General features: G+C 42.7%; 1 protein-coding gene across 6 annotated transcripts in view; it reads right to left on the bottom strand.

Moving 5' to 3' along the window:
• SMC5 (structural maintenance of chromosomes 5) overlaps positions 1–25,931 on the bottom strand; it is a 73,203-nt gene that overhangs the window by 27,232 nt on the left and 20,040 nt on the right. For 5 of the 6 annotated variants that reach the window (XM_081213577.1, XM_081213578.1, XM_081213576.1 and 2 more), the window contains 10 exons: positions 25,111–25,366; positions 23,995–24,149; positions 18,902–19,015; positions 18,001–18,095; positions 17,536–17,668; positions 15,789–15,962; positions 15,289–15,458; positions 13,186–13,309; positions 12,570–12,692; positions 6,640–6,765 (listed from right to left, as the gene is read on the bottom strand). In XM_081213577.1, the coding sequence (XP_081069703.1) occupies positions 6,640–6,765; positions 12,570–12,692; positions 13,186–13,309; positions 15,289–15,458; positions 15,789–15,962; positions 17,536–17,668; positions 18,001–18,095; positions 18,902–19,015; positions 23,995–24,149; positions 25,111–25,366 (1,470 nt within the window). The remainder of the gene's footprint in view (positions 1–6,639; positions 6,766–12,569; positions 12,693–13,185; positions 13,310–15,288; positions 15,459–15,788; positions 15,963–17,535; positions 17,669–18,000; positions 18,096–18,901; positions 19,016–23,994; positions 24,150–25,110; positions 25,367–25,931) is intronic. The other variant, XM_081213579.1, reaches the window with a different exon arrangement.

Below are 25,931 nucleotides of genomic sequence, written 5' to 3'. Positions count from 1 at the left end.
TTATAATAAAGGAAGCCTTGTTGGGAATTACATCAATGATTGATAATCTGCTCTTTACTTTAACTGTAACTAATATTTATAGATATGATGATGATCCAAAATTTTCTGAGATTGTAAAATATTTATTCTGGTACAATCAAACCTAAATGCCTCCATCACTGTACATTTCGGCTTCCAAATAGTGAAAACCCGGAAGTAACTGCTTCGGTTTTCGGAAGCCAAATGTGTTACGCGGCTTCAGTTTTGAGTTTCCCTATTGTATTGAGGCTTCTGCTTTCAGTTTTTGGTTTTTGAACGTGTCGGAAGTTGAATGGTCTTCTGGAACAGATTACATTCAAAAACTGAGGTTCCACTGTACAATAGTTAATGTATATACACTGATTAATAATAATGAACGTGATTCATTAAATAGGCAATCAGTATTTATAATTATAATTATTATTTAATGAATTATTAATGAATTTATAATCATGCAATACTATATACTAAACTATATTAGAAATCTATTATGGCAATGAAATATGCATGCAGGGAGGGAGGGAGGGAGGGGGAAAGGCGCCCAAGGCACCCAAGGCTGCTTTGCCCAGGCTGAAGCCAAAGGTGAATAAATAGAATATAAGTTTTCAGAGTAAAAAGGCTGTTTAGCTTTATGTTTCACGCATTGTAGCAAAACAAAGAAGAAACACTGGAAAAATTTCGGATCCACTAATTACTAAATCACAGGGGTCAGTTTCCCCCATTAACAGTAATAGGACCCCAATACACTCTTTGAGGAAAGTGTTATTGTGTTGTAATGTTTATAAAAGGATTAATTCTGAAAGCCCATTCGCACCTTTTGGAAGTGTGACATTATCCTGTGTCAGCTGAAGTGATTATAAAATGTTGTTTTCACCATAAGATGCCAGTATATTTTTGTTTCGTTTTTTAATCTAACCTATTTTTAAAAACCCCTAAAACAACAACCCCACATAAAAAAAACCAATGTCCACATCAAAACTACAAGATCTTCTCTGGTAGGGAAATCACTACTGTTCCATTTCGTAACTTTGAACGGGCACAGCATAACAAAAGAAAAAGAGAAATAGTCCAACACAAAACCCCAGGATCACTTGGTCTGTAATTTGAAAAGCTTTATTTGCTCCAGAGGGGCTACTTGGCTTGCAAATTTCATAAACTTCTGACAAAAGATAAAAAGGCATTTAAAAATAAAATCCCATAATAAAGCACAGAATTAAGCGTCAACCCCCGCCGCTGCCGCCAATGGGTTTGGCATCATACCAAATCAGACCACCTCAGACTGAGCCAGGCTGTTTTCCAAAGTGCCAAACTGGGATCAGAGCAGACTCTTATTTATCATTTATTTTATTTACAGGATTTGTATCCTGCCCTTCATCCAAAAAGGCTATCTGAGGGACTTCCGGGGTGGCGCCATCGGCAATGGCGGACTCCCTCTGAACTGGAGGGACTAGCTCAGCGTGAAACGGGTCTTTTCCGCTATGGCGAAGCGGGGACCCTGCTAAAAATCACAGGCGGATGAAGCCTGTGACCATGGGACTCGGCGGGCACCCTTAGCCCCCCAACCCGCAAAGGAACCCACTAACGGGCTCCGAAGTGAAGAGGGGGAAGTGGCGCGGTGCTGTGAGTCAACTGCTATTTCCGTGGAGCGAAGCCGCACAGCCGTTGCCGGAAAGCGCTGCCTTTTTCCTGGGACAATTTGGCTTCTAAAATAAGCACCCGTGGGTACTTAAACTTTGAACAATCGGACTTTAAATAAGGACTTCCGAGCAGAAAGGAATTGGACTTAAAAATTTACTTTAATTTGGTACTGAAACGGGAAGGTCTGAACAGGAAGTCAGCCTTCCGTTTCTTTGTAGACAGAATAAAGCAAAGACAACGTAAACTAGAGCTCAGAAAATCGCTTCTAAAGGATTGGCTTTCATCATTTAAAATTGTTGAACCCCCCCTTCGGCAGCAGGAGAAGAAGGGGGATCTTTTTTTTTGGACTGTTTAAACCTGCAGAAGTGAGTTTAAAGCAAAGTAACTTTCCACTGTCCTGATCCTGGAGTGGGGTGTCAGGACTGACGTTTGAAGCCCATTGACCAGAGACAAACGTTTTTGACAGATAGTTAAAGGAAGAGAAACATAGTGATTCCATTGTTTCCTTTCGCACTTTAAAGGAACAAATATTGACAAAATATCTCAAAAAGGATACTTTGTTGCAAGAACAAATAGAAGTTCTCCCCCTAGAGGGAGACTATGAAACTGTAACTAATTCCAGGGAGCTTGCAGCTGTCTCAGATTACAATCGTGGGAATGGACTTGTGACTTTGTAGGACAATGTATTCAGAGGCTCTGTTGTGTGCTCTCTGTAAAACCAGTGCCCTACTGGAACAGTTAAGTGAGAAGATGGATTTGATGACTAATGCGGCCAGAATTTTTGAACAGGCAGTGGGAAACTATGTGGAGCCGGCCCAGGAATTAGATCAGGAGTGTGTCCTGACAGAGCAGATGAGAGAAGAGGATGTTGCTGAATCTTGGGCGCCAGAGATGGAGGGAGCTGCGGCCTTGCAGGAACAAGAGCTTTTGGATTTGACAAATGAACTTGGAAAAAGCCAGATTTGGAAAGATAAAGTTTGGATTGGTTTGGAAATGGGGGGTTGGATAGACCCCCCTATGCAGGGATGTTTGGACTTTCCGAGTCTGGCAATGGGCCATGAGATGTTTGGAGCTGTGGGGGCTCTCAATTTTGGAGGGATTCTGAAACATCTTCTTAAATACCACATGGAGTTGAGTCTGGACTATGGAAAAGGGGCTGATTTGTTGAAAAGGGTCAAAAACATCACCAAGCTGGAGTTCCCATGAGTGAAAGGAGAATATGAAGAAGAGCTGCGGAAGGGACATGGAAGAGATTTAAGGGCCTCGGATATAAGGTTACCAGGTTAATGCGCTAGATCAATAGGATAAAAAGGACTGACAAAACCCGGGACCAGGAGGAAGGGACGCTGGATGAAGATTGGATTGTTTTTATTTCTCTTTTTATTATCAGGATTGTTTTATAAAATTGATAAATGTTAGAAAAATGTTGGAACGAAATTACTTGGCTCTAGCAAAAATGTTTAAAGAATTAGGTAAGAATATTATGGTTGTGAGAAGTTGGTAAAAATAAGATTTAAGTTTTAAGTTTTTAAGGTTTTCTATAAGATAAGATGAAAATAGATTAAGGTAATGTAATGACAGAATACTATGAAATATGGAAAGGATTTGCTGCATAATTATTAACCAGGATACAAAAAAGGGGAGGAGGAGGAGGTCAAAGAAAGAAGGTAATGAGAGTTGAGGATTTGAGAATGATGGATTTATTTTTGTTTGTTTGCGGTGTATTTTTGTTTTTTGAATTTGTATTGTTTGAGGTGGTTTGTTTTTTCTTTGTTTTTTCTATTTTCTTTTTTTTGCTTTGTTTTTTCTTTGTAATTTCAAAAATTTTCAATAAATATCATATTAAAAAAACCAAAAACAAAAAGGCTATCTGAGTGGCTTAAAGGTAAAGGAAAAGGGACCCCTGACCATTATAGAATCATAGAGTTGGAAGAGACCACAAGGGCCATCGAGTCCAACCCCCTGCCAAGCAGGAAACCCCATCAGAGCACTCCTGACATCTGGTTGTCAAGCCTCTGCTTAAAGACCTCCAAAGTAGGAGACTCCACCACACTCCTTGGCAGCAAATTCCACTGTCGAACAGCTCTTACTGTCAGGAAGTTCTTCCTAATGTTTAGGTGGAATCTTCTTTCTTGTAGTTTGGATCCATTGCTCCGTGTCCGCTTCTCTGGAGCAGCAGAAAACAACTTTTCTCCCTCCTCTATGTGACATCCTTTTATATATTTGAACATGGCTATCATATCACCCCTTAACCTCCTCTTCTCCAGGCTAAACATGCCCAGCTCCCTTAGCCGTTCTTCATAAGGCATCATTTCCATGTCAGACTGACTGGGCGGTAATTATTTGGGTCCTCTCTTTTCCCCTTTTTGAAAATAGGGACAACATTTGCCCTCCTCCAGTCTGCCGGGACTTCGCCTGTTCTCCAGGAATTCTCAAAGATGACTGCCAGTGGTTCTGAGATCACATCTGCCAGTTCTTTTAAAACTCTTGGATGCAGTTCATCTGGCCCTGGAGACTTGACTACATCTAAACTAGCCAAGTATTCTTGTACTATCTCCTTAGTTATTCTGGGCTGTGTTTCCTTTGCTGAATCATTTGCTTCAAATTCTTCAGGTCGGGTATTGTTTTCTTTATCGGAGAAGACTGAGGCAAAGAAGGCATTGAGGAGTTCAGCCCTTTCTGTGTCCCCTGTTTGCATTTCACCATCTTCTCCTCTCAGTGACCCCACTGTTTCTTTGTTCTTCCTTTTGCTACGAACATACCCATAAAAGCCTTTTTTGCTGCTTTTAACCTCTCTAGCAAGCCTGAGTTCATTCTGTGCTTTAGCTTTTCTGACTTTGTGTCTACATGTGCTGGCTATTTGTTTGAATTCCTCTTTGGTGGTTTCCCCCCTTTTCCATTTTTTGTACACATCCTTTTTTAATCTTAACTCAGTTAAAAGTTCTTTAGATAGCCACCCTGGCTTCTTTAGGCACCTTCCATGTTTCCGTCTCATTGGTATTGCCTGACGTTGTGCTTTTACTATCTCCCTCTTAACAAACTCCCAGCCATCATGAACTCCCTTTCCTTTTAGTATTACTGTCCATGGGATCTCACCCAGCACTTCCCTAAGTTTTATGAAGTCGGCTTTCTTAAAGTCAAGAAATTGAGTCCTAGTATGCTTGGCTGCTCCTTTCCGCTGTATAGTAAACTTCAGAAGAGCATGATCACTCGCGCCTAATGATCCTTCCACTTCTACCCCACTAACCAGGTCATCAACATTGGTTAGGACCAGATCTAAAATGGCTGTTCCTCTTGTTGCTTCTCCCACTTTCTGGACAATGAAGTTGTCTGCAAGGCCAGTGAGGAATCTGTTTGACCTTATGCTCTTGGCTGAGTTTGACATCCAACAAATATCTGGGTAATTGAAGTCCCCATTACTACTATCTCCCTTTCTTTTGCATGCTTGGCCATCTGTTCCAGGAAGGTATCCCCTATGTCCTATGGCTTGGGGATCTATAGTAAACTCCCACAATGAGATCTCTGTTATTCTTCTCTCCCTTAATTTTGACCCAAATGCTCTCACTTTGGCTTTGAGGTTCTAAATCTTGGATCTCTTCACAGGTATACACATCCCTGACATTTAACGCCACTCCTCCTCCTTTCTTGTCTGGTCTGTTTCTCTGAAATAGATTGTATCCCTCCATTATTACATTCCAATCGTGGGACTTATCCCACCAGGTTTCAGTGATGAAGCGTCAGGGAGGATTTAAAATTTACAGTGTGCTGTGCGTTGGAAGGAGAATTACATGAAAATGATGGATCAGTGGTATTCAACACCTGTAGAATTAGCAAAGATGTACAGAACTGCTCCAAATGTTTGTTGGAAATGTAAGGAGAAGGCAGGCACGTTCTACCATATGTGGTGAACGTGCAAGATAACAGGAGCATTCTGGGAAATATTTACAATGAGTTAAAAAAATGTTTAAAATAACATTTGGGGGAAAACCTGAGGCTTTTCTACTAGGTCTTTTAAGTGCAGAGATTCCAAAGGAGCAGAAACGACTATTCATGTACGCAACGACAGCAGTGTGAATATTACCGGCCCAGAGGTGGAAAGACGATAAAGTTCCGACCAGAGACGAATGGCTGATGAAGATGATGGACTACGCCGAAACGGCAAAAATGACTTGGAAAATCAGAAACCAGGAATTGAAGAACTTTAAGAAGAATGGGGAAAATTTACAATGTACAGTGGTACCTCGGGATGCGAACAGGATCCGTTCCGGAGCCCCATTTGCATCCTGAATGGAACGTAAGACGTGACGGCGTGTGCGCAGGTCACGTTTTGCTGCTTCCGCGCATGATGTCATTTTGAGCGTCTGCACATGCGGCAAAACCCGGAAGTAGCATGCTCCGTTACTTCCGGGTTGCCGCGGAGTGCAACCCGAAAGTGCTGAACCTGAAGCACATTCAACCCGAGGTATGACTGTACTTAAGAGAACACTGTAAACAACTAAAAACTTTGGCAGGATTTGAGTAATGCTTGTAATATACGAAGAACAATGGTAAAAATGGATTCTTTGTTAAACAAATAGAGAAAACAAGGGAGACAGTTGGGGGGGGGGAGATTGATAATGGTAACCATGGAAGGGCGGAGGGGAGTCGAAGGATTCAGGGAATCCTAAATGATGATGTTGATGTATAATGTTTGAATTCAAATTGGTTATGTAAAACTCAATAAAAATAATTTTTTTAGAAAATAAGTTTTTGAAGTGTCTTCAAATATTTGGTAAAATGAGGTGTACTGATGACTTTGAAAACATTTTCCTATTCATTTTCTTGAACTGTTCTAAAAGATAAAGGCCAGGAAACAGGCACTTTCGGAACAGAGCAAAAATGGTCCTATGTGATTGTGCAACAGTTTCCATCAACAAAAGATGGCTCCGCCTGGGGTTTAGTTGTGTGTGTGTCTGTGTGTCAGTCCTTTGTTGTGGCACTTACGTTGCTGAAATGTTCTGGAATACTTTGATCTGGACGAAGGTTGCAAGCTTGCATAGCTTTCCTCATTAAACCTTTACAGTTCTCCAAGAGGGCGCGTCTCCTTTCATCCAGCTCCAAAAGCTGCTGCTGTAATAGACAGAAGGGGGGAAGGCAGTATTATTATTTTCATGAAAAACTCAGCAAAACGTTGACCAAAGCAAGGCCTTCAGAATTTGGGAGAAAGGGCAGGCTATAAATTCAATAAATAAATAATTACTCTGAAAAACTAAAAATGGAGCCACAAGTCGAAAGGCCCCAGGGAGGACACCAGCCAGGTGCGGAAGGGAGGGCTCATTCCTGTGGAGTCTGCAGCTGCCATCAAGACAGAAGTCTGAGGGAAGAACTACCTGGCAGGGTCTGCCTTCCTGGCTGGGCAGCCAGAATCCGCACAGAAGACCTTGAGGACCTTCAAGACCTTTTGCTCTTTCCCTCCTGCACTTCATTTTTCCTTGTGTGGTGGGCCTTTTCACCCTGAGCAAAGGGACAGTCCTACGACGGATTTTTGTAAGCCATTCTAGGACCCTTTCTGGTTAAAGAGTGGGGCACAAAATGCCTTAAGTAAATACATCATCTGTAGCATTGTAGATAAACCCTTAAATAATGTTTCAACACCTGCAAGTGTTATTCAACCTACATCTCACAACCTAAAAATAATTGTGTGAATTAGTCCACAAAGCTGTTTCTCACACAAACTTTTTCCACAAGATAAAATCTAGACCCATCTCAATGGAGGAAAACACATCTATTTGGATTTCCAGCGTTTATTTATTTCACGCATACGCCCACAGCCCAGGGTGTCCCGGCCTAGGACTTCTAGCACAGCACACTATCACTGCACAGCGTGTGGTCGCTGGCGAGTTGCTCAGGGAGTGAAGTGCCCGGCCAAGGTGAAGAGCAACCTGACTTCTGCCCCAGGCCAAGACAGCAAGCGCTGTGAGGGAGGCTGCCATTGTGGCCTCCTAGGAAGAGAAGCGAGAGGAAGACTAGCCGGGACCCGCCTGCTGACCAGAGAAACAGCAGCTGCAGGGAGCTGCCAAAGCGAATGCCAGACTCCAAGAGCAGCCACCCTGGGATGGCAAAGCAATAGGGAAACCCGTGCTGATCCCCACCCCGGGCCGGGGAAAGACGGCTGTTGTGTGTACTCCAAGAGAGCTGGCCAATTTGCCACAAGTACCATCTGATCTGAATATCCAGGAACGTCAGGCATTGGCACGGAGTTTGCTTGCTTTTCTTCCCCTCCTTTCCCCCCTTGCTATCTCTCGTCTGTGAGAAAGTGAGCCAGTGGGGTGTAGTGGCCAAAGCGTCCATGAAGCTCCCTGGGTGGCCTTGAGCCACTCGCTGTGTCTCAGCCTAACCTCACAGGGCTGTTGCGAGGATAAAATGGAGTAGAAGAAAACAATGGAGGAAAGGTGGGCTATAAATGCCATAGATAAATCAATAAACCTAAAGGCACAGACCAGTCTCATCTATTAATCTCTGTACAGCAACATATTCATCCACAGAAGGCATTTCAGAATCACAGGAGAGAGAAAAATGCCCAAGCTTCAAGGGTTAGGAAGCAGCTCACAGCAAGAGGAGCTGCCATCTTCCCTTTCCCCACTTGCTCCTGCTTTTACCAGCAGCTTGGCTGAGCCGCCAGAACTGTGCTGTGAATAAGGCAGCAGGGCCATCAGCTGGGGGGGGGGGCATTCAGGTCATGGAGGAACTGATGAGACACTGCCAGAACTCTGCTAGGCTCCAAACAGTCACGGACAACATCAAGGTTCAGCCACTTCTCAGAAGTTGTTTCGATTGTTGGGAGTGAATCAAATACATAACTAAGAATTAGTGCCCGAGTTTGCTTTTTTCCTCTTCCCTCCCAATCATGTTTCCTTTTGTGTCATGAGTTTTAGGTTGTAAGCCCAAGGGCAGAGATTGTATAATTATGGAGTCCCAAAAGCCCCCCTGGAAGACTTTTTGGGTTGAAAAGCAGGTTACAAATCAGGAGTTATTAATACGTTTGTCTCTCCAGATGTTGAACTCATAACTCCCATCCTCTTTGCTCACTGGCAACGCTGCCTGGGGCTGATGGGAGCTGGAGTCTAGAGGGTCTCAGGTTAGCTACATCCGGCATTAATGCTACAAACCAACCAACCAACAAACAAACAATGCACTATGGTAGCTACCAGACTTCAGTATACCATTCTTGTTACAGAGGAAATCAGGAGTCAGTAAGTGCTGTGAGGACACTCTGGCAGGAGTTCTGCCTCGCCCTTCGCACTAGAGATGCTGCTGGCAGGAGCTCAGGCACGTGCAGCCCCTCCCTGTGAGCGGCTCCTAGTGAAACAGGGGCAGAGAAATTCTCTTATCTGCCAAAAGAACAATTTTCTGAAGGGTAAAACATGCATCATGCTGGACTATCTAAAATAATAATGATAAACTTAGTCTTTAGGATAATTATTCTTTCTGCCTGTTCAGAAAGAGATATTTGGCAGAGTATTGGTATTTCCTCATATGCTTTATTTGACTCCATTAGGAGTAAAAGGATGGGAGTCTACTGAAAAATAGCCAGTGACTAACACTTCCATGCAGAACTGAGCTGAAAAGATTGCCACTCTAACAGTATTCCAAAACTTTTAATTATGAAAAATAACACAGAAGGAAAATATGATTGTTGTGTTCTTAAAATTCATTCTAAAATAAATACTGCAATGTATGTTCTGAACAGTACTTGGTGGATTTTTCTCCCCAAATGTGCCACGGTACGTGTTCCAAAAAATAAAATAAAAATCAATTAATCCAAACAAGACAATTATCAAGTCTCTCTCAAAACAGTTGTCAAACACAGAGGCGGCTGTGCCAATTATCTGACGGGCAGATGGGGCTAACAATCCTCCCTACTGTTCCATATGGGTCACAAACACACATTTGCCTCTCACATTCATTAAGAAAATTAAATAACCAAAATTGCTTAAGATAAATATTAGAGTTCTTGATCTAAGGTGCTATACTGAACAAGAAAAGCACATAAAATCTGCTAATGCGGAGACTTCCGGGTTGACGCGATCTGGAAATGGCGGATTCCCTCCGAGCTCCGGAGGGAATCGGCTCCACTGAGGACGGGTCTTTGCCGCGCCGGCGACGCGGGGACCCTTAAAAGCCGCAGGTGCGGAAGCCTGCGGACTGAAGACTTGGCGGGTGCCTTAAGCGCCCCCCCTGATTCGCGAAGAGCCTTTTTAAAGGCTGCGGAGGGGATACGGGGGTGGCGTGGCACTGAGAGTCGATCGCTACCTCGGTGGGGCGAAGCCGCGAGCCATGACCAGTGAGCGCTGACTTTCTTCCTTGAAAATTTGGACTGAAAGAATTACCCGTGAGTAAGACGGATTCGGACTTTAAAAATTTTACCTTGAATTGGAGACGACCGGGGGGTGTGCTAAAAGGAAGTCCGCACCCCCCCCCTTGCAGACGATCTAAGCAACGACATAAGAGCTAAGCTGGAGAGCCTACCCTTGGCGGGGTGAGTTAAAAAGGACATTAACTTTCAAGATTTAGTTAAAGCAAATCTTGTGCTGGAGAGTGGAGTTTTGGAGACCCTTTTTATGTTTTGAACAACCCCCCCTCCCGGGCTCGGGAACGTCCTGCCTTTGTGCCTGTGTAAGAGCTGCGGAGTTTGACAGCTGTCAAAGCTGCCAAACGGGCAGTTTAAAGCGGAAAAATCATTACCTAAGATCCCTCTGGATTAAAACGAGTTATAATTGAGACAAAATTGTTGGAAACAAAGTAATAACAATAAGCTAAAGGACTCTTGGAGAAAAGACTAATAAGTAACCAGATTCCCCCTAGGGGGAATTCTGTGAAACTACAATGGATACAATGGCTGTGGATGGAAAGTTACTAGTGGAAATCGAAAGGATGTTTCAATTGGTGGGAATCTTACAAGAGCAGAGCTTAGCCATGAATAAACAACTTATCACTATGACCTTGGGAACAGGCAACTCTGCTGTTGGTATTGAGGATCTGAATGAGAAAGAATCCACAGCTGAATGGGAAACAATGTCTACAGAGGTGGAAGAGATTAAACAAGAAAAAGAGAAAGTAACCTTGGGAAGTAACAACCAAAAGCTGACATCTGTGCAACACAAGCAAGGAGACTTTGGGAACATATCTACCACAAGTCTGCGAAAGACGCAGAGGAAGAAGGAGGAGGCCCTGGGACAATATAGAATACAGGAACTTAGAATAAAGAAATATGTTTGGGGCCTCTGTTTGGACTCTGAGTTTGAAGATACAGGCTTTGTGGAAATTCTTCAGCAGCTGCTTTCAAATCTCCTTGTGGGAAGATAATATGCTTTGATGGTGAAAGACCTTTTTCCAGATTCGACGACTGACATAAAGGACTACCAACAAGACCGGCGAAGAGGGACTGAAAGGGATTTGAAAGCCTCGGACGTGAGGAACCCAGGCTGAGAATCTTGACTTTGGACTTTTATTGGGAAGGGACAAAAACCGGGGATGGGAGGGAGGGAAGAAGAGATTCTTAAAAACTCTCAAGACTTTTAGGTTTGGTTAATATGACTTTTAATTAGGATAAAATCAAAAATCGATTGAAGAGAACTTGGGTCCAACTTAGGAAAATCAATTTTTTTATTAGAGAAAAGGTAATAAAATGAATAGGATGGTTAAGAGGAGAAATACCAACTTGCTGATATAATCTTGGGAATTGGGATGCACGAGGGGGGGTGGGGGGAAGTCAGGGAACAAGGTTATGAAACCAGGATCTGCTGAATCTATACATGTTTGTGTTATTTTTGTGTTTGTATTGTCTTTATAAAAGTGGAAAACCCAATAAAAATTTTATGGAAAAAAAAAAATCTGCTAATGCGCATGTGTCATTTTTAAATGTTCATGCACATTAGAAAGGAAAACATATTCTAATCTAAGAGATAATGTTTTACTTTTCTTATGAATCACTGTGCTGACAGAACCCACATATGCAGCATTTGTCTCCCACAGAAAAAGGCTGAATTGGATTTTGCCTGTCTGCCACTACTTGTACAAAGCCTTTTTTAAAGACCATCAGCACAGTTCACTAACAAAAGAAGTTAACTGCTGCTATTAATGGTGCTCTATTTACCTGCATTTGCAGCCCTCAAAACTCAAGGATAGGCTTCCTTTAGCAGGTAAGGGAAACTATCAGGGAAATTGCTCTCCCTATGTGTCAGGGTGTGTAAAAAGGATGTGAAATGCTGGTGCCCTAGGTAAGCATTGTGCCTTTTCATATTATTTTGCAGATCTTGATTGAATATACTCATGAACAAGGAAGCTGTCTTGCAGCAAGTAAGACCACTGATCCCTCCTGGCAAAATACTGGGGACACCAATTGGCAAAAGCTCTCCAAGGGTTTCAGAGAGGGACTTTCTCAGTCCTACCTGAAGACACCTTTTGCAGGAAGAGCATGTCCTCTCACACAGGATAATGGCCCGTCCCCTAAACGGCATTCCATATACAGTGGCGCCCCGCAAGACGAATGCCTCGCAAGACAAAAAATTCGCTAGATAAAGGGTTTTGCGGTTTTTGAGCTGCTTCGCAAGACGAATTTCCCTATGGGCTTGCTTCGCAAGACAAAAACGTCTTGCGTTTTTTGCAAGTTTGTTTCCTTTTTCTTAACACCGTTAATACAGTTGCGACTTGACTTCGAGGAGCAACTCATAGAACGCGGTGTGGTAGCCTTTTTTGAGGTTTTTGGTGATTTTTGAAGCTTTTCCAAAACTTTTCCGACACCGTGCTTCGCAAGACGAAAAATTCGCTAGACGAAAAAACTCGCGGAACGAATTAATTTCGTCTTGCGAGGCACCACTATATAAAAATAGGTTTTCAAGCTCATTCAACAAGTGTGAGAGTGCAGGTCTTACCTCTGCAGCTCGTAGCTGGACAGCGCAGGCTTTATATTCAGCCTCAAGTCTGCTCTTGTGGAAAGCTGCTTTCATGTTCTGTAGAACCAAATCTGTTTTCTGTTTGTTCAAGGTCACACAGCTCTGTGGAAAACAAGTATCATTTAGAAGATTTTGCTAAAAAGAAAAGCATTTATTATTCTTCAATCTGGTGTTTATCCAGATGCAATGCCTCTTCTGTTTGATCAAACACTTGGCAACTGAGAATAAAGTTTGCTTTTCCAGGGTGAGTGACAATTCATTCCAACCTGCCAGAATGATAGCGCAAAGCACTTTTTATTATTTATTTATGTATTATTAAAATTTATATCCCACCCTTCACCTTGTAATATACTTATGAGTGGGCATTTTTGTAGACTATTTATTCCTTTGGAACATTTGCACTGTCATGCATCAGGCTCATAACAACATTGATGTTAATGGACTCCTCTAGGTGACAAGCAATTGAGAAATAAAATGTTCAATACATCTATCAATTAGGTCTTCGTTTTGGGGAAGGGAGGAGTTCATCATTATTTGAATAAATTCATAAAACGCCAACAGTACCAACAGCAGCCTTTGAGAGATGTGTGTTTACCTTTATTAGTTGCATAAATTCTGTGACGAGTTTTACTTTTTCAGTGTTAATTTGTTTTACTGCAATATTCGCTTGCTCAGACGCTTCTTCCAGGTTGACGCCATCTTGTTCCATTTGTCTCAAACTGTGCAAGGAAGATTTATGGGCAATGCTGTTTTAATTACTACAAAATTCCTAGTTCAACCCTATGAAGGCTAGATTTATGTTTTGACAATGAGGAGGCATGATAACTGCCTTTCAAAGTACAGAAAATCAGACTATCCTGTGCAAGCTGAAGAACTTAAAAGAGTAAAGTCTACAAACCTTTCACAATAAATAAAAACCAAATTTTCAATAGTGCCTCTAAAACACATCTGCCCTATCATTCAATTAACAAGCTCTGTCCTGACTGACGTTAACAAGCACAGGAGAAAACAGGGATGCCTGTCATCATTAGCTCAATTCTTCAAGCTAAATTCTGTCAACTCTTAACCATTTTGGGGGTCAGGTCTGAAATCCTAGCTGTCATGTTACGCAAATTGCCCACCAAAGGGATAGCAGATTCTATGAACACCAAAGGAGTTATTTATACAGCCAAAGTATAGCATTATTTTTTTTGGGGGGGTGCGGGTGGCACTGTGGGTTAAACCACAGAGCCTAGGACTTGCCGATCAGAAGGTCGGTGGTTCAAATCCCGTGACGGGGTGAGCTCCCGTTGTTCGGTCCCTGCTCCTGCCAACCTAGCAGTTCAAAAGCATGTCAAAGTGCAAGTAGATAAATACCTTCTCTGGCGGGAAGGTAAACGGCGTTTCTGTGCACTGCTCTGGTTCGCCAGAAGCGGCTTAGTCATGCTGGCCACTTGACCCAGAAGCTGTATGCCAGCTCCCTCAGCCAATAAAGCGAGATGAGCGCCACAACCCCAGAGTCGGTCACGACTGGACCTAATGGTCAGGGGTCCCTTTACCTTTACCTATAGCATTTTAAAATCCTCTTGTCTGGATGCAAAGGTCTGCAAGTGGAATTATGTTTGCAGGTTGCTCTTTTCCATTTCCCTATAGCAGGACCTGGAAAGCCGCTCTTGGGGGTTAACGGAACCTCCAGATCATCACAGAAAACAGTGTCTGGGGCTGCAGGAGGAATTGGTGGAAGCTGAGGGTGAGCCCTTCACAGGAGTCGAGGTACCTTCCACTTGCACAAGATCACCTTTGGATCTAAGCCACTGATTTCAATGGGAAAATCTAAGAATATGCCGATCTCTTCCAATTTAAAATCAAATAGATTTGAAAGTGCTTAAATTTAGCTGAATCCCGCCTAAGTATTCTTCTTCCATGTTTTTAAGCACCAATGGGTAATTTGGCAAGTATGTGGACATTAACTTACAGAAAAATCGCCCAACAATTTTTTAAGAGGCACACACAGAACTTCAAATTCTCAGCACATACCTTTCCTTACTTTCACCACAATTTAATAGAATCATAGAACTGTAGGATTGGAAGTGACCCCGGGGCCATCTAATCCAACCCCCGGCAATGCAATATTTATATAACTTTCATAAGCCAAGTAATTAAATTTGATTGTCCATACTGCCTTCTTTTTTACAGCTGATGTTTAAATTACAAACCGTACAATGCACATGCAAGTATGCGCTTATGCGGTTGCCCCCTGGTAACAGTGTAGCAAAGAGAACAAAGTTTAGAGCAAAGGGAACGGAACTGTCCAAACCCTGCAAGTAAGCAAAGTAAGAAAAACTGAGGGGGACTAAGGACTTAAAGGGCAAAAATATGAATATGAATAAAAATAAAATATAAAATACATAATATAAACAAAATATTATGTAAATTCTAATGACATTTCTATTTGCCTTTTTAAAGTCTTTTAAAAAGGGTGGAAAGATTAATTGGACTTGTAGATCATTAATCCCCTATTTCCAACTTGATCTCTCATATCCATTTTATCATAGTCAGAAGTTCACAGTGCTCAGCAGAAGGATGACAGGTTTTCCTCATCATTTAAATGGCTCCATGATCATCAATGGACTATCAAAGCAGTAAGAGTTCTGATCCAGGTTCGGCTCAGTTTTCTGAGTGCTGTTTCTCTACATAATAAATAATAAAATAGATATACCTGTCACTTTTCATACTAATTTTTGATTCCAATTGCTTCCTTTTGTTTTTTCTATCCAATAGCAACTTTTTCTGTTGTCTGAGGTCATTATCTCTGCGTTCCATACGTTTTTGTTGTGTAGAGAGAGAAGCCATTTTAGAATCCAGCAACTCCAGCTGCCTTGAAATTTCCTAAAGTAAAAAGTGCAGAAGAAAATCCCATTGTATAATGTGTTCATAGTGCACAGGCAACCATTTTAAAAACAGGGAATATCCCCCCCCCAAATGCTAACAGTATTAATTACATTAAGAAGGTGCACAGCATTTTAAAGTTCAGGTGCAAATATTCTTGTGATATTTGAAAGTGACTTTCAAATTGTAGCTTTAGTGTTAAATGTGGTGAAAAACAGATATAGAACACCAGCCAAAATTGCTGGCCAAAGACTTTACAGGATTAATAAGTCCCAACATTTCAAATCATGAACTGCTGTTTTCCTAAACCATCACGATAAATCAGCTTACCTTCTGTTGATTTTCCAACTGCCTTCTTTCGTCTGCATCCACTGTGACAGTAAGGAACTGTGCCGGCCTCAGTGATGTATTACTGGTAATGGTCTGATTTGTGTAAAAAGACAATTTTACCACATATCTTTCTTCTGCTGTGTAGATGCTTCTCAGTTTGGTTTCTTTTATGACCTGCACACACAAAATTACCACACTACAATTATATCAACTCCACAGGGATAGCTATTAACATCCCGAATGTTAGTCTATTGCAACAAAAAATTCAAATAATTTGTAGCAAATTTATTACAGCATACATTTTAGTGGCTTACAGTCACTCGCATCAGATGCATGCAGTGTTATCCTAAATTGGCATGAATACATACACATGGCAGCGGGATAGCGGGAGTGGAGTTGCAGGCAGCAATGTGAGAGGGAAATAAAGTGAAATGCAGAAACTACAGACTGTGATCATTACTTGAGATATGTTGGTGCACTGTGGCTGGATGGCAGCCTTACCCTCTGCCCTTGCACCACGAGTAACCTGGGCCTCCCCAGGGCTCAGGAACCAATGATGTGGGACAGCCACACACAGCTCCCAGAAAGAACGCTTTCTATCTCAGCACATTATAAGACCTCTTCTGACTGGGAGTGTAAGAAAGGAGGCTCCTTTGTTTCCTCCCTTCAAAGGGCAGCTCACCAGGCCTGAACTTTAAAGGGACGGGGGGGGGGGGGGACTACTGGCCTTCTAAGACTTTGGGAGCTGAACTTCATGTGAGGTAGAAATGAAGTGATGTCTTAACTGCTGCTGCTTCCACTTTTTTAGCTTGTGTTTTGCGTGTGTACAGGTGGTTTTAAGACAATTGTTTTTAGGATGCTTTATCTGTTTTATATTTTATTGTAAGCCAGTTGAGATCCAATTGATAGGAAAGCAGATTATAAATTTAAGCACAGTATTTATTATTATTTGCATTTGTTAATTGCTTTATATATTAAAAAGTCTCAAAACAACTTTACAAGAAAAATACATACAGGTAAGTACAGTTATAAGTCAAGTTTAAAATACATTTAACACAAAATATCAAAATGTTTATCCAACAATACACTAAATAGTCAAAGATGAACAGCACAATAGAGACTGACTTAACCACTAAAAGACTAGATTCCACAAATAGGGGTGGGAGTAAACACCCCTGAAGAACACCCCCTCTACATCTCCCTCCAGGCTGGGTCACGTGAGGAGAGGTGATCTTTGGAACTGGGATCCTGAACCACATAAGGCTTTATAGGTCAAGTCAAACTCTCTAAATTGAGCCCATAAATTAACTGGTATTCAGTTCAGCCAGAATCAGTATATTGTGCTCAGACCTTCTAATCCCAGCTAATAATCTGGCTGGTGACTTCTGTAGAAACATCACCCCAAAAAATCAAGCACCACTTTCTCTCCACTGCTGCTGGGAAACAAAGAACAGATACGACTTTCAGTGTTCGAAGAAACCCAACTCATCTCTGCCAATGGGGCAAAAAGACTGACCACCCATCTTGACACAGAGGGACAGCACATAGGAGAGGTGTAATTTGATTGTATGTGCTTTTCTTAGCTGCTTGTTGCTACTGTGCTTTGCTAATGTGCTTATATAAAGTATGACAAGTTCATGGCCTCCTGATCTGGTGTTGCTTGCTTCTAAGGGAAAGGCGGCAGCATCACACCAAGAGTCTTCCTAAACACTACAGATTTCTATCTCTCTTAGCCAACATGCCTCACCCTTTCGATCATATTTCTGGTTTTCTCTGTGCCGACAGGGACCTCATGAATGCGATATTTATCACACAGGTAATTCATCACAGGGTGGGGAGCATCAAACAACTCTCTCAAGTAAGAGAATACTCCATACCGGCTGAAGAAGGCAAGAGAGGCAGTTAAATACATTCCCCCCAATTAGTAAGATGAATAATCAATTCTCAGAGCAAGAGTGTTGGAGAAATGAATAAATATGAGCAATCATATTTTAACTGAGGTTAAATATTAAGATTCTGTAACATCAAAAGCCAAATTCTGCAAGCTTACGACAGGCAAAATTGAGCAAATAGTAAATGATTATTTAATCAGCTAAATTAATTTGATTCAGTATGCTGGGCATCGTGGTGAAAACAGCACAATTGCTTTCACACAATAACTTATTCCCATTATTATAATGTAGGATTTTAAGATAAATAGCTTAAAACTTACAACAGTTCTTCAACTGGTTTCCAAGGTCTGCTTTCAGCATAAGATTCACTTGGTGCGCACACAGCATTCACTCTGAGCCTCTGAACATCACGCACCTAAACAAGATTGCATCAATGCCAAGAGAACACTCTTAGCTGTCTTAATAAAAAAGTTTGAACTGAGCTTTTTAACAGTTCTCTTGAGTAGGTAACAATAGTAACATTACAGAGTATTTCAGAGGAACTTTAATTTAGAACCACCTACAACTCCTTATCTCCTGCCAACCTAGCGGTTTGAAAGCACCCTTAAGTGCAAGTAGATAAATAGGTACCGCTCCGGCGGGAAGGTAAACGGCGTTTCTGTGCGCTGCTCTGGTTCGCCAGAAGCGGCTTAGTCCTGCTGGCCACATGACCCGGAAGCTGTATGCCGGCTCCCTCGGCCAATAAAGCGAGATGAGCACTGCAACCCCAGAGTCGGCCACGGGGTCAGGGGTCCCTTTACCTTTTACAACTCCTTATCTGAAAGCCATTTCAATCAATTAAGGACAGGGTTAAGAAGTGCCTCACTTTTCTTTTTTGAATTATCTGCACCCTGTTTATTAAGTGAATTTTCCAAAAAGCCTAGCACCCATTAACTTTGTATCAGAAGAATAAAGAAACTGAATCTTCATATAGTCACTGTTATCAGGCAACAGTAGAACAGGTTTTTCCCTCTCTCGCTCAACAAGGTGACTTCTAAAAAATATAACATTTCATGTGCTTCTCTTAGTTGGCGGCTGGAAATGCACTGGAGAAAAGAAAAATTAGCAGTGCTTCATGCTACCAGTGTGGTGAGAGAGACGCAGTCAAGAGCCTACTTATTAAGCTTTTTGCTGTCTGGACTTCGATACCAATCTGCTTTTAATGTAGGAATTGGTCCTTGCCTCTCTTAGAAAGATTTCCATATCTTCTTGGCTTTCAAAGACAAAGGCCCTCAAGTCGTTGGATGAAATGTGATTTTCTACATATTTAGCATGCTTATGATCTTTCATATTGATCTGTGCAGAAAAAAAATATCCAACAATTACAAACGGTGGCTGAAAATAGAAAAAGAACAATAAAAGGCGCATGAAGGCAAAGGAGCCAGTAAGATGATACTTGGGTTCTAAATAAATGGCAAGTACATTTCCAAATGTAGTTAAGGACGGATATTTGACTGAGGCTTCAAATCCTGTGCACACATATCTGGGAGCAAGTCCCACTGAATGCAATGAAGCTTACTTCTTTTTTCATCTAATAAAAAAATTCCTTCCTGTAGCACCTTAAAGACCAACTAAGTTAGTTCTGGTATAAGCTTTCGTGTGCATGCACGATATCTTCTTTTTTCATCGTTGGTGTAGTGTGTTTTAAATGACTTATAATGAAATTATATATTTCAAGTATGACTTACATTAAATGGGCATCAAGAAATAAAATAAAATGTGCTCTATTCTTTAAAATGGCTCAATACTCATTATGCTGTGGCCAATTATTCTAGAAGTACCTTAATTCATATGTTGGTGGCCCTGTCGTTATCTTCGTGGGAGAGGAGATGCTGCAGTATGGTGCCATCCGGATGCACCCTGGAAACTTAGTAAGTCCCAGGTGATGTGGGAGGAGCCCAAATGAGGACTTTTTCTTGAGGGTAACCTCAAGATTAGACTACTGTAACACACTGCATGTGGGCCACCTTATGCCTTGTTCCTGTAATTGGTGCAAATGCAGGTGCCGGGGTGCTTAGTGGGACACCCAGCTTTGCATATATTTTAACAGTGTGGAAAGATCTGCACTGGCTGCCTATTAGCTGCAGAGCCAATTTCAAGGTTGATGGTGTTGGTATTGAAAGCCCTGAACAACTTGACACCAGGGCACCTAGCAGACTGCCTCCCCTAGTACAGAGCAGGCTGATCTTAAAAACTTCCAAGGAGACATGGCTGGTGGTTCCACAACCAGTAGATTGTCACTTGTTGACAATGCAGAAGCAGGGCTTCTTGTGGATAGAACCCAACCTCCAGAATACCGTTCCTCACACGATCCATGAGGTGGAGACCAGGGCTGGGCGATATATCAATATATTGTCCAAAACGGGTCTGAAGTTCACATCGTGATAACTGTTTCATAATATCTGAGCTGGCAATATATCACAAATCACAATGTGTGTAAGGGCTAGGCAATATCTGGTTTTCAGTATCACGGTAACTCACCAGCTAAATGTTGAAATGTCATCAACAGCTAAACCTCACAGAATCACCAGCTCAACACTGCAACTACCACAATGTCTGAAATAAGGATGGAACTATACAGAGGCGAACAAGACAATGTCCAGGCAACTGCTACTACTTAAGAGGTCTAAAATGGATAAACGACAACATTATCAATCACCATACAGTTTGTTTCATCAGCAGGCAAGCCAAAATGCATCCCAAAAGGACTTTTGATTTTGGGCTTGGCTACCAAATGATGGCATCCAGGACAATCCAAACCACGACAATGAATCATAGTGAATACAAATAATTTGGGACTGCCAGGCTGCCAGCAGTTCTGCTAGGAGGCAGAAACAGCAGTGGCAGAAACAACTTGCCAGGACTGCAGCAGTAGCGGCGACAACCTGCAAGGCCTGGCAGTGGCAGCACAATCAGTGGTGGCCTGTGAGTCCTCATGGTGGTGACAGGAGGGTGGCAGCAGTAGCAGCATGCAAGGCCTCGTGGCGGTGGAACAAGCAGTGGCGACTGCGAGGCCTTGTGGCGGCGACAGAAGTTGGCGGCCATAGCAATGGCAGCCTGCAAGGCCTTGCAAGCAACGCCACAGTGACAGCCTGCAAGACCTCTTGGTGGTCATACATAGTGGTGGTAGTAGCAGCAGCAGCCTGCAAGGACTTATGGCAGCGATGGAAGGCAGCAGCAGTATTGGTGGTGGCCTGCGAGAACTAACAGCAGTGATGGGAGGTGGTGGCAGTAGCGGCCGCAGCCCATAAGGGCTCGTGGCGGCGATGGAAAGTGGCAGCAGTAACGGCACTGGCCTTCGAGGTCAGGATTTGGCAGCAGAAGCAGTAGTGGCCTGCGAGTCCTCAGGGTAGAGGCCTGTGGGGACTTGTAGCAATGACAGGAGGTGACAGCAGTAGTGGCATCCTGCGAGGACTTGCATCAGCAACGGGAAGTGGGGGCCTATGAGGCCTTGTGGCAACAAAAGCAGTGGGGCTTGTGAGGCCTCGCCATGGTGGCAAGAAGTGGTGGCCTGGAAGTCCCCCTGGCGGTAGTGGGAGGTGGTGGTGGCAGAAGTTGTGGCAGCCTGCTCAGCGAGGCCTTACAGGTCACCCCTGCTTCTGCCACTGACTCCTGACACCATGGGAAGGCCTCACAGGCCACCGCTACTGCCAACGTCATGACAAGGCTTTGCAGGCAGGCGTCGTTTTTGCCACTGCTGCAAGGCCTTGCAGGCCACCACTACTGCTGTCACCACAAGGCCTCACAGGCTGCCGCCAGCACCCACTGTCATGGCAGGGCTTTGCAGGCTGCTTATTGTGCCACTGCTGCCAGGCTGCCACTGCTTCTGCCCGCCCCCCAGTTGTTGATTCTGCCACCGCCAGGCTGCTGCTTCTGCTTCTGCTGCCCAGCAGGCCTGCCTGCCGTCTGGGAGTCCCAGATTATTTGTATTCACTATGATGCATCACTGTACTTTGGATTGTCCTGAATGCCACCACTTGGTAGCCAAGCCCAACCCTTAAGTAGTAGCAGTTGCCAGGACACTGTCCTATTCACCTCTGCATAGCCCCTTCCTTATTTCAGATGTTGTGATATATTGACATATCATGATGTTATACTGCAATACTGAAAAACAGTTATCGCCCAGCCCTAGTGGAGACTGTAATAAGTCAGCCTCTTAAAACATGTTCACCAATGTTTTCCTAGATTCTGAAAAACTGTCTTTGTTTTGTACAATGCTAAGCTTTATTTGTGATGCAGACTTGATAAAACATTGGCAGTTTGACTGAATACAGTTACAGACAGGTAGCCGTGTTGGTCTGCCATAGTCAAAATAAAAAAATTCCTTCCAGTAGCACCTTAAAGACCAACTAAGAACTAACTTAGTTGGTCTTTAAGGTGCTACTGGAAGGAATTTTTTTAGTTTTACTGAATGTTGCTGATGAATTTATATTGTTTTTATGAAAACCTCTTAAAATGAAATTTATTGAGCAGCATGCTTTTTAATAAGTAAATTTGCTTGTGATGGATGGACAGAGTAATCCTAGGACTCAGCTAGAGTGGTAAAGAAAAAGTGTTTTATATGTATTGTATATGCAATATAACAATGTGACACCAGAGGGCGCTGTGGAGTCCCGTCTTTCCCAACCAGATTTCCCTGTATGAGTTTACGGTACGTTTAAGTAAAACACTTCTTTGACATGTCTAGATCCAGCCACAATCTTACACATATGTACAGTGGTGCCCCGCAAGACGAATGCCTCGCAAGACAGAAAACTCACTAGACGAAAGAGTTTTCCGTTTTGGAGGTGCTTCGCAAACCGAATTTCCTATGGGCTTGCTTCACAAGACAACAATGTCTTGCGAGTTCCTGCTGGTTTTTTCCCCTCCCCCCCCCTTTTTCTAAGCCGCTAAGCCGCTTATCAGCTGATCCGATCAGCAGATAAGCCGCTAAAAGCCGCTAACAGCGCTAATCCGCTAATCCTTCAATGGGCTTGCTTCGCAAGACGAAAAAACCGCTAGACGAAGAGAATCACAGAACGGATTCTTTTCGTCTTGCGAGGCACCACTGTATATAGCTTCTATTCTATTAACATTCCCCGCCCCCGCCCCCGCATTTTCATAGTTCTTCTTTTTATCTGTAACCCATCTCAGAAAAAGGTGAGGTATAAATAAATGAGCCCTCCTCCTCCTATCTGCCGGCAGGTCAGATGGTTAGGACTGAGGTCAAGTATCTCTCTATCTGCAGGGGAAGGCTCCACACAGAAGGGCATGTCCCTGCGGTGCTGTTTCCCTGGTGGTAGCCAGCATTATTCTCCAAAATGAGTGTTCTGGAGGCCTGCTTTCATTTGCTGGGGTCCTCCTCATTACCAACCTAAAGCTGGTACAACTAATTTCCCTCTCTCCATTGCAACCAATGGGTCTGGGGAGAGAATGAGAAAATGCAGTAAGTCCGCCCCCCATACTTCCCACCCTGGGGGAGCCAGCCGAAGTTTGGAAGTGGTGTCGTTTGACCTAATAACCACCATGAAACTTCAAAATGAAACTAACTGAAAATGATAAAAATACTGCACTTTGTCAAAAAGGTTATTCTCAGAAGCAGTTTGAAACAACCCGTTCAAAATAAGTGATTAGATCTGGTTATTTGATCTAGAATTAGCTTTAGAAATGAAGGTGCTAAAGGCCCCACAAGCTGTATGATAACTTTCCCATCCTCTTACAAGGCACTGCTTTTCTGGAAGGCTCTTAAACCTCACTGATGGCAAGACTAGGAAAGGGTGAGGCGGGGGGACTTTCTTGGAGCAGCCCAGCAAGAGTGGGGACTCACCCTGGACCTTTTAACTTTAATATGCTGGTCATATGTCTTTGTTAGTTCACGGTATGAACAACATACATACATACTTTTCAAAATACAAAGCCTCAAGTTGAACAGAATCCGTTCCAGAAATCCGTTCGATTTCCAAAGTTCCAAAGATTGAATCGGAAGCAGCGGAAGTCCCGTCAGACGTTCAGCTTTCGAAAGAACGTTCGAAAACTGGAACACTCACTTCTGGTTTTCAATCATTTGGGAGCTGGAACATTCGACTCCCAAGGCATTCAGGAGCCAAGGTACGGCTGTATTCTGTACTTTCGCAGAAGGCAAGATTCACACCACAGACTTAATTCAATACATAAAGGTACCTGTATGCCAAGCTTGACTATTCACATTAAAACAATGGATTATAGTTTTATAAGCAGTAGTGGTATTACATTTTAGTGACGACTAAGTCACACAATAGTCAGGCAAATCAGCTTACTGCAAGCATCATGGGATCACAGACTTCTCTTTTGAACAGGTTTCTGTTTTCTCTTAGCCACGTAAGAGCAATGTGTGTGTCTTGAAATCTCCTTTTGAGCTTCTCTTCCTTCATCTTCATCATATTCTCAAACTGCACAATGCCATTCATTACTCCTGTAATTTTGAGACAGCTTTAGGAGCCATGTTCACAGGGCTTCATGATCACAACTACAGCCACTATAGAGGGAAGAGCTGTCTTGCACAAAATACCCATAGCTAGACCCTTGACGCATATCCAGCTAACTCCTTCTGCTAGCAGAAGCCCATGCAAGAACTTCCACTAGCACAATCAGGCTTTCCCCGCTCCCACTTGCAACCCCACAGAACAGCATGCAGGAGGAGGAGAGGAGAGATCGTTCTGGAGGGCGAGCAGAAATCACAATGCAAAGCTGAATTCCTAGCATATACTTTCCGCTCTATGCAAGCAGCCCATGGAGAAAGCTATGTGGAATTTTGTTAAAGCATCCAGTCTGAATTCAGCTGCTGAATTCCCTGCCATACTAGAATAAATCCTCGCTGGAAATTTGGGCCAGGATTCAGAGCATTATACAGGAGGTCCACATGTACAGTGGAGCTTCTAAGCCGGCTCCAGACACCTGGCAAACCATTCACCAAAACTGGAAGAATTTCAGGATCAGCATCAACATACAGCTTTAGGAGTTGCCTGGGGGGTGGGGAGTCCTGGGAGGGGGTATGTTTGAACACACCTAACTAAGGCTAGGATGCAAAGAGCCTACTGAGAACATTTGCTTCCAACCCCTTCTCTGTCATGTTAACAAAGAAAGGCAACGGGAATTGATATCTTCAGGGCTGGGGATTTGGGTTGGTTGTCAGTTATCAAAGCCAATTTCCTATTGTGAAATTCAGCTTTACCACTTGGCAAAAATAATTAAGTAAATAAAAAGGGATGGGCATCTGGGGGAAAAAGATGTTAGCAATCCCACCTGCCACCGAACCCAATGTATTTTGACTATGCATGATTTTGGCTTCAGGCGCAATCCCCAGAACGTAACCCCCATGTAAGTTGTGGGCTTACTGCAGTACTAACAGCAAGCATACAGTTAAGCCCATTTACCATCTTTGTCCTTTAGCAAGCTCTCCTTTTCTCCTGTCAGATGATTTAATTCACCATCAATATTTAGTTTCTCTTCCTGCAAATGGTTAAGCTCAGCATTAATTGAATCCATCTGAGGTTGAATATTCCCAGGACTGTCTGTATTTCTTAGCTCATTATTCCAGTCTTCTATCATCTTACGAGTGTTTTGTATTCTCTTCTGTCGGTCCATTTCTACCTCCTCCTTCATCCTCATTGCCTGCATAATTCTCTCAATCTAAAAAACACACACAAGCATTTCTCAAGCATGCCAATAACAAAAAGAAGTTTTTACAAAAGTAAGAATATTCTAGCTAAGATAAAATGGAAGTTATTTATTATCTAAAAAAATCCAAAACCCACCAGCCATTATCATTCTCTGTAGTACCAAACTTGGGTGACCCCTGGCCTATTAGCTTAGAAGCAAAACAGGATCATACAAAATCCAATTGGCTTGCATTGCTGATCATAGGTTACCTGCACTTTCCAATTCTGGGGTGCCTATTTGCTGGTCTACATAATTTTTTACAATTTTTACAATTTTTTACCTTTTATATCTAAAGTGCTATAGAAGCAAATGACGCTAATGACTGCAACTATTTACCTGGAAATATGCTAGAATCTAGCAAGTAAGAAAGGCAGGGGTCACTATTACAGAATCCTCAATATTGGCATTTACGCTTTTGGAATAAAATGAATGCCTCTGTCAGAAAATTAAACATGTTATAAAATCAGCATAACATGGGAGAAACACAATGGGTTCAAATTACTAAAGTTTTAAGGTAAAGGGACCCCTGACCATT

This window comes from Podarcis bocagei, assembly GCF_964188305.1.
Source record: "Podarcis bocagei genome assembly, chromosome: 11".
NCBI classification, from domain to species: Eukaryota; Metazoa; Chordata; class Lepidosauria; order Squamata; family Lacertidae; genus Podarcis; species Podarcis bocagei.
This window is presented reverse-complemented; position numbering and strand designations above follow the sequence as displayed.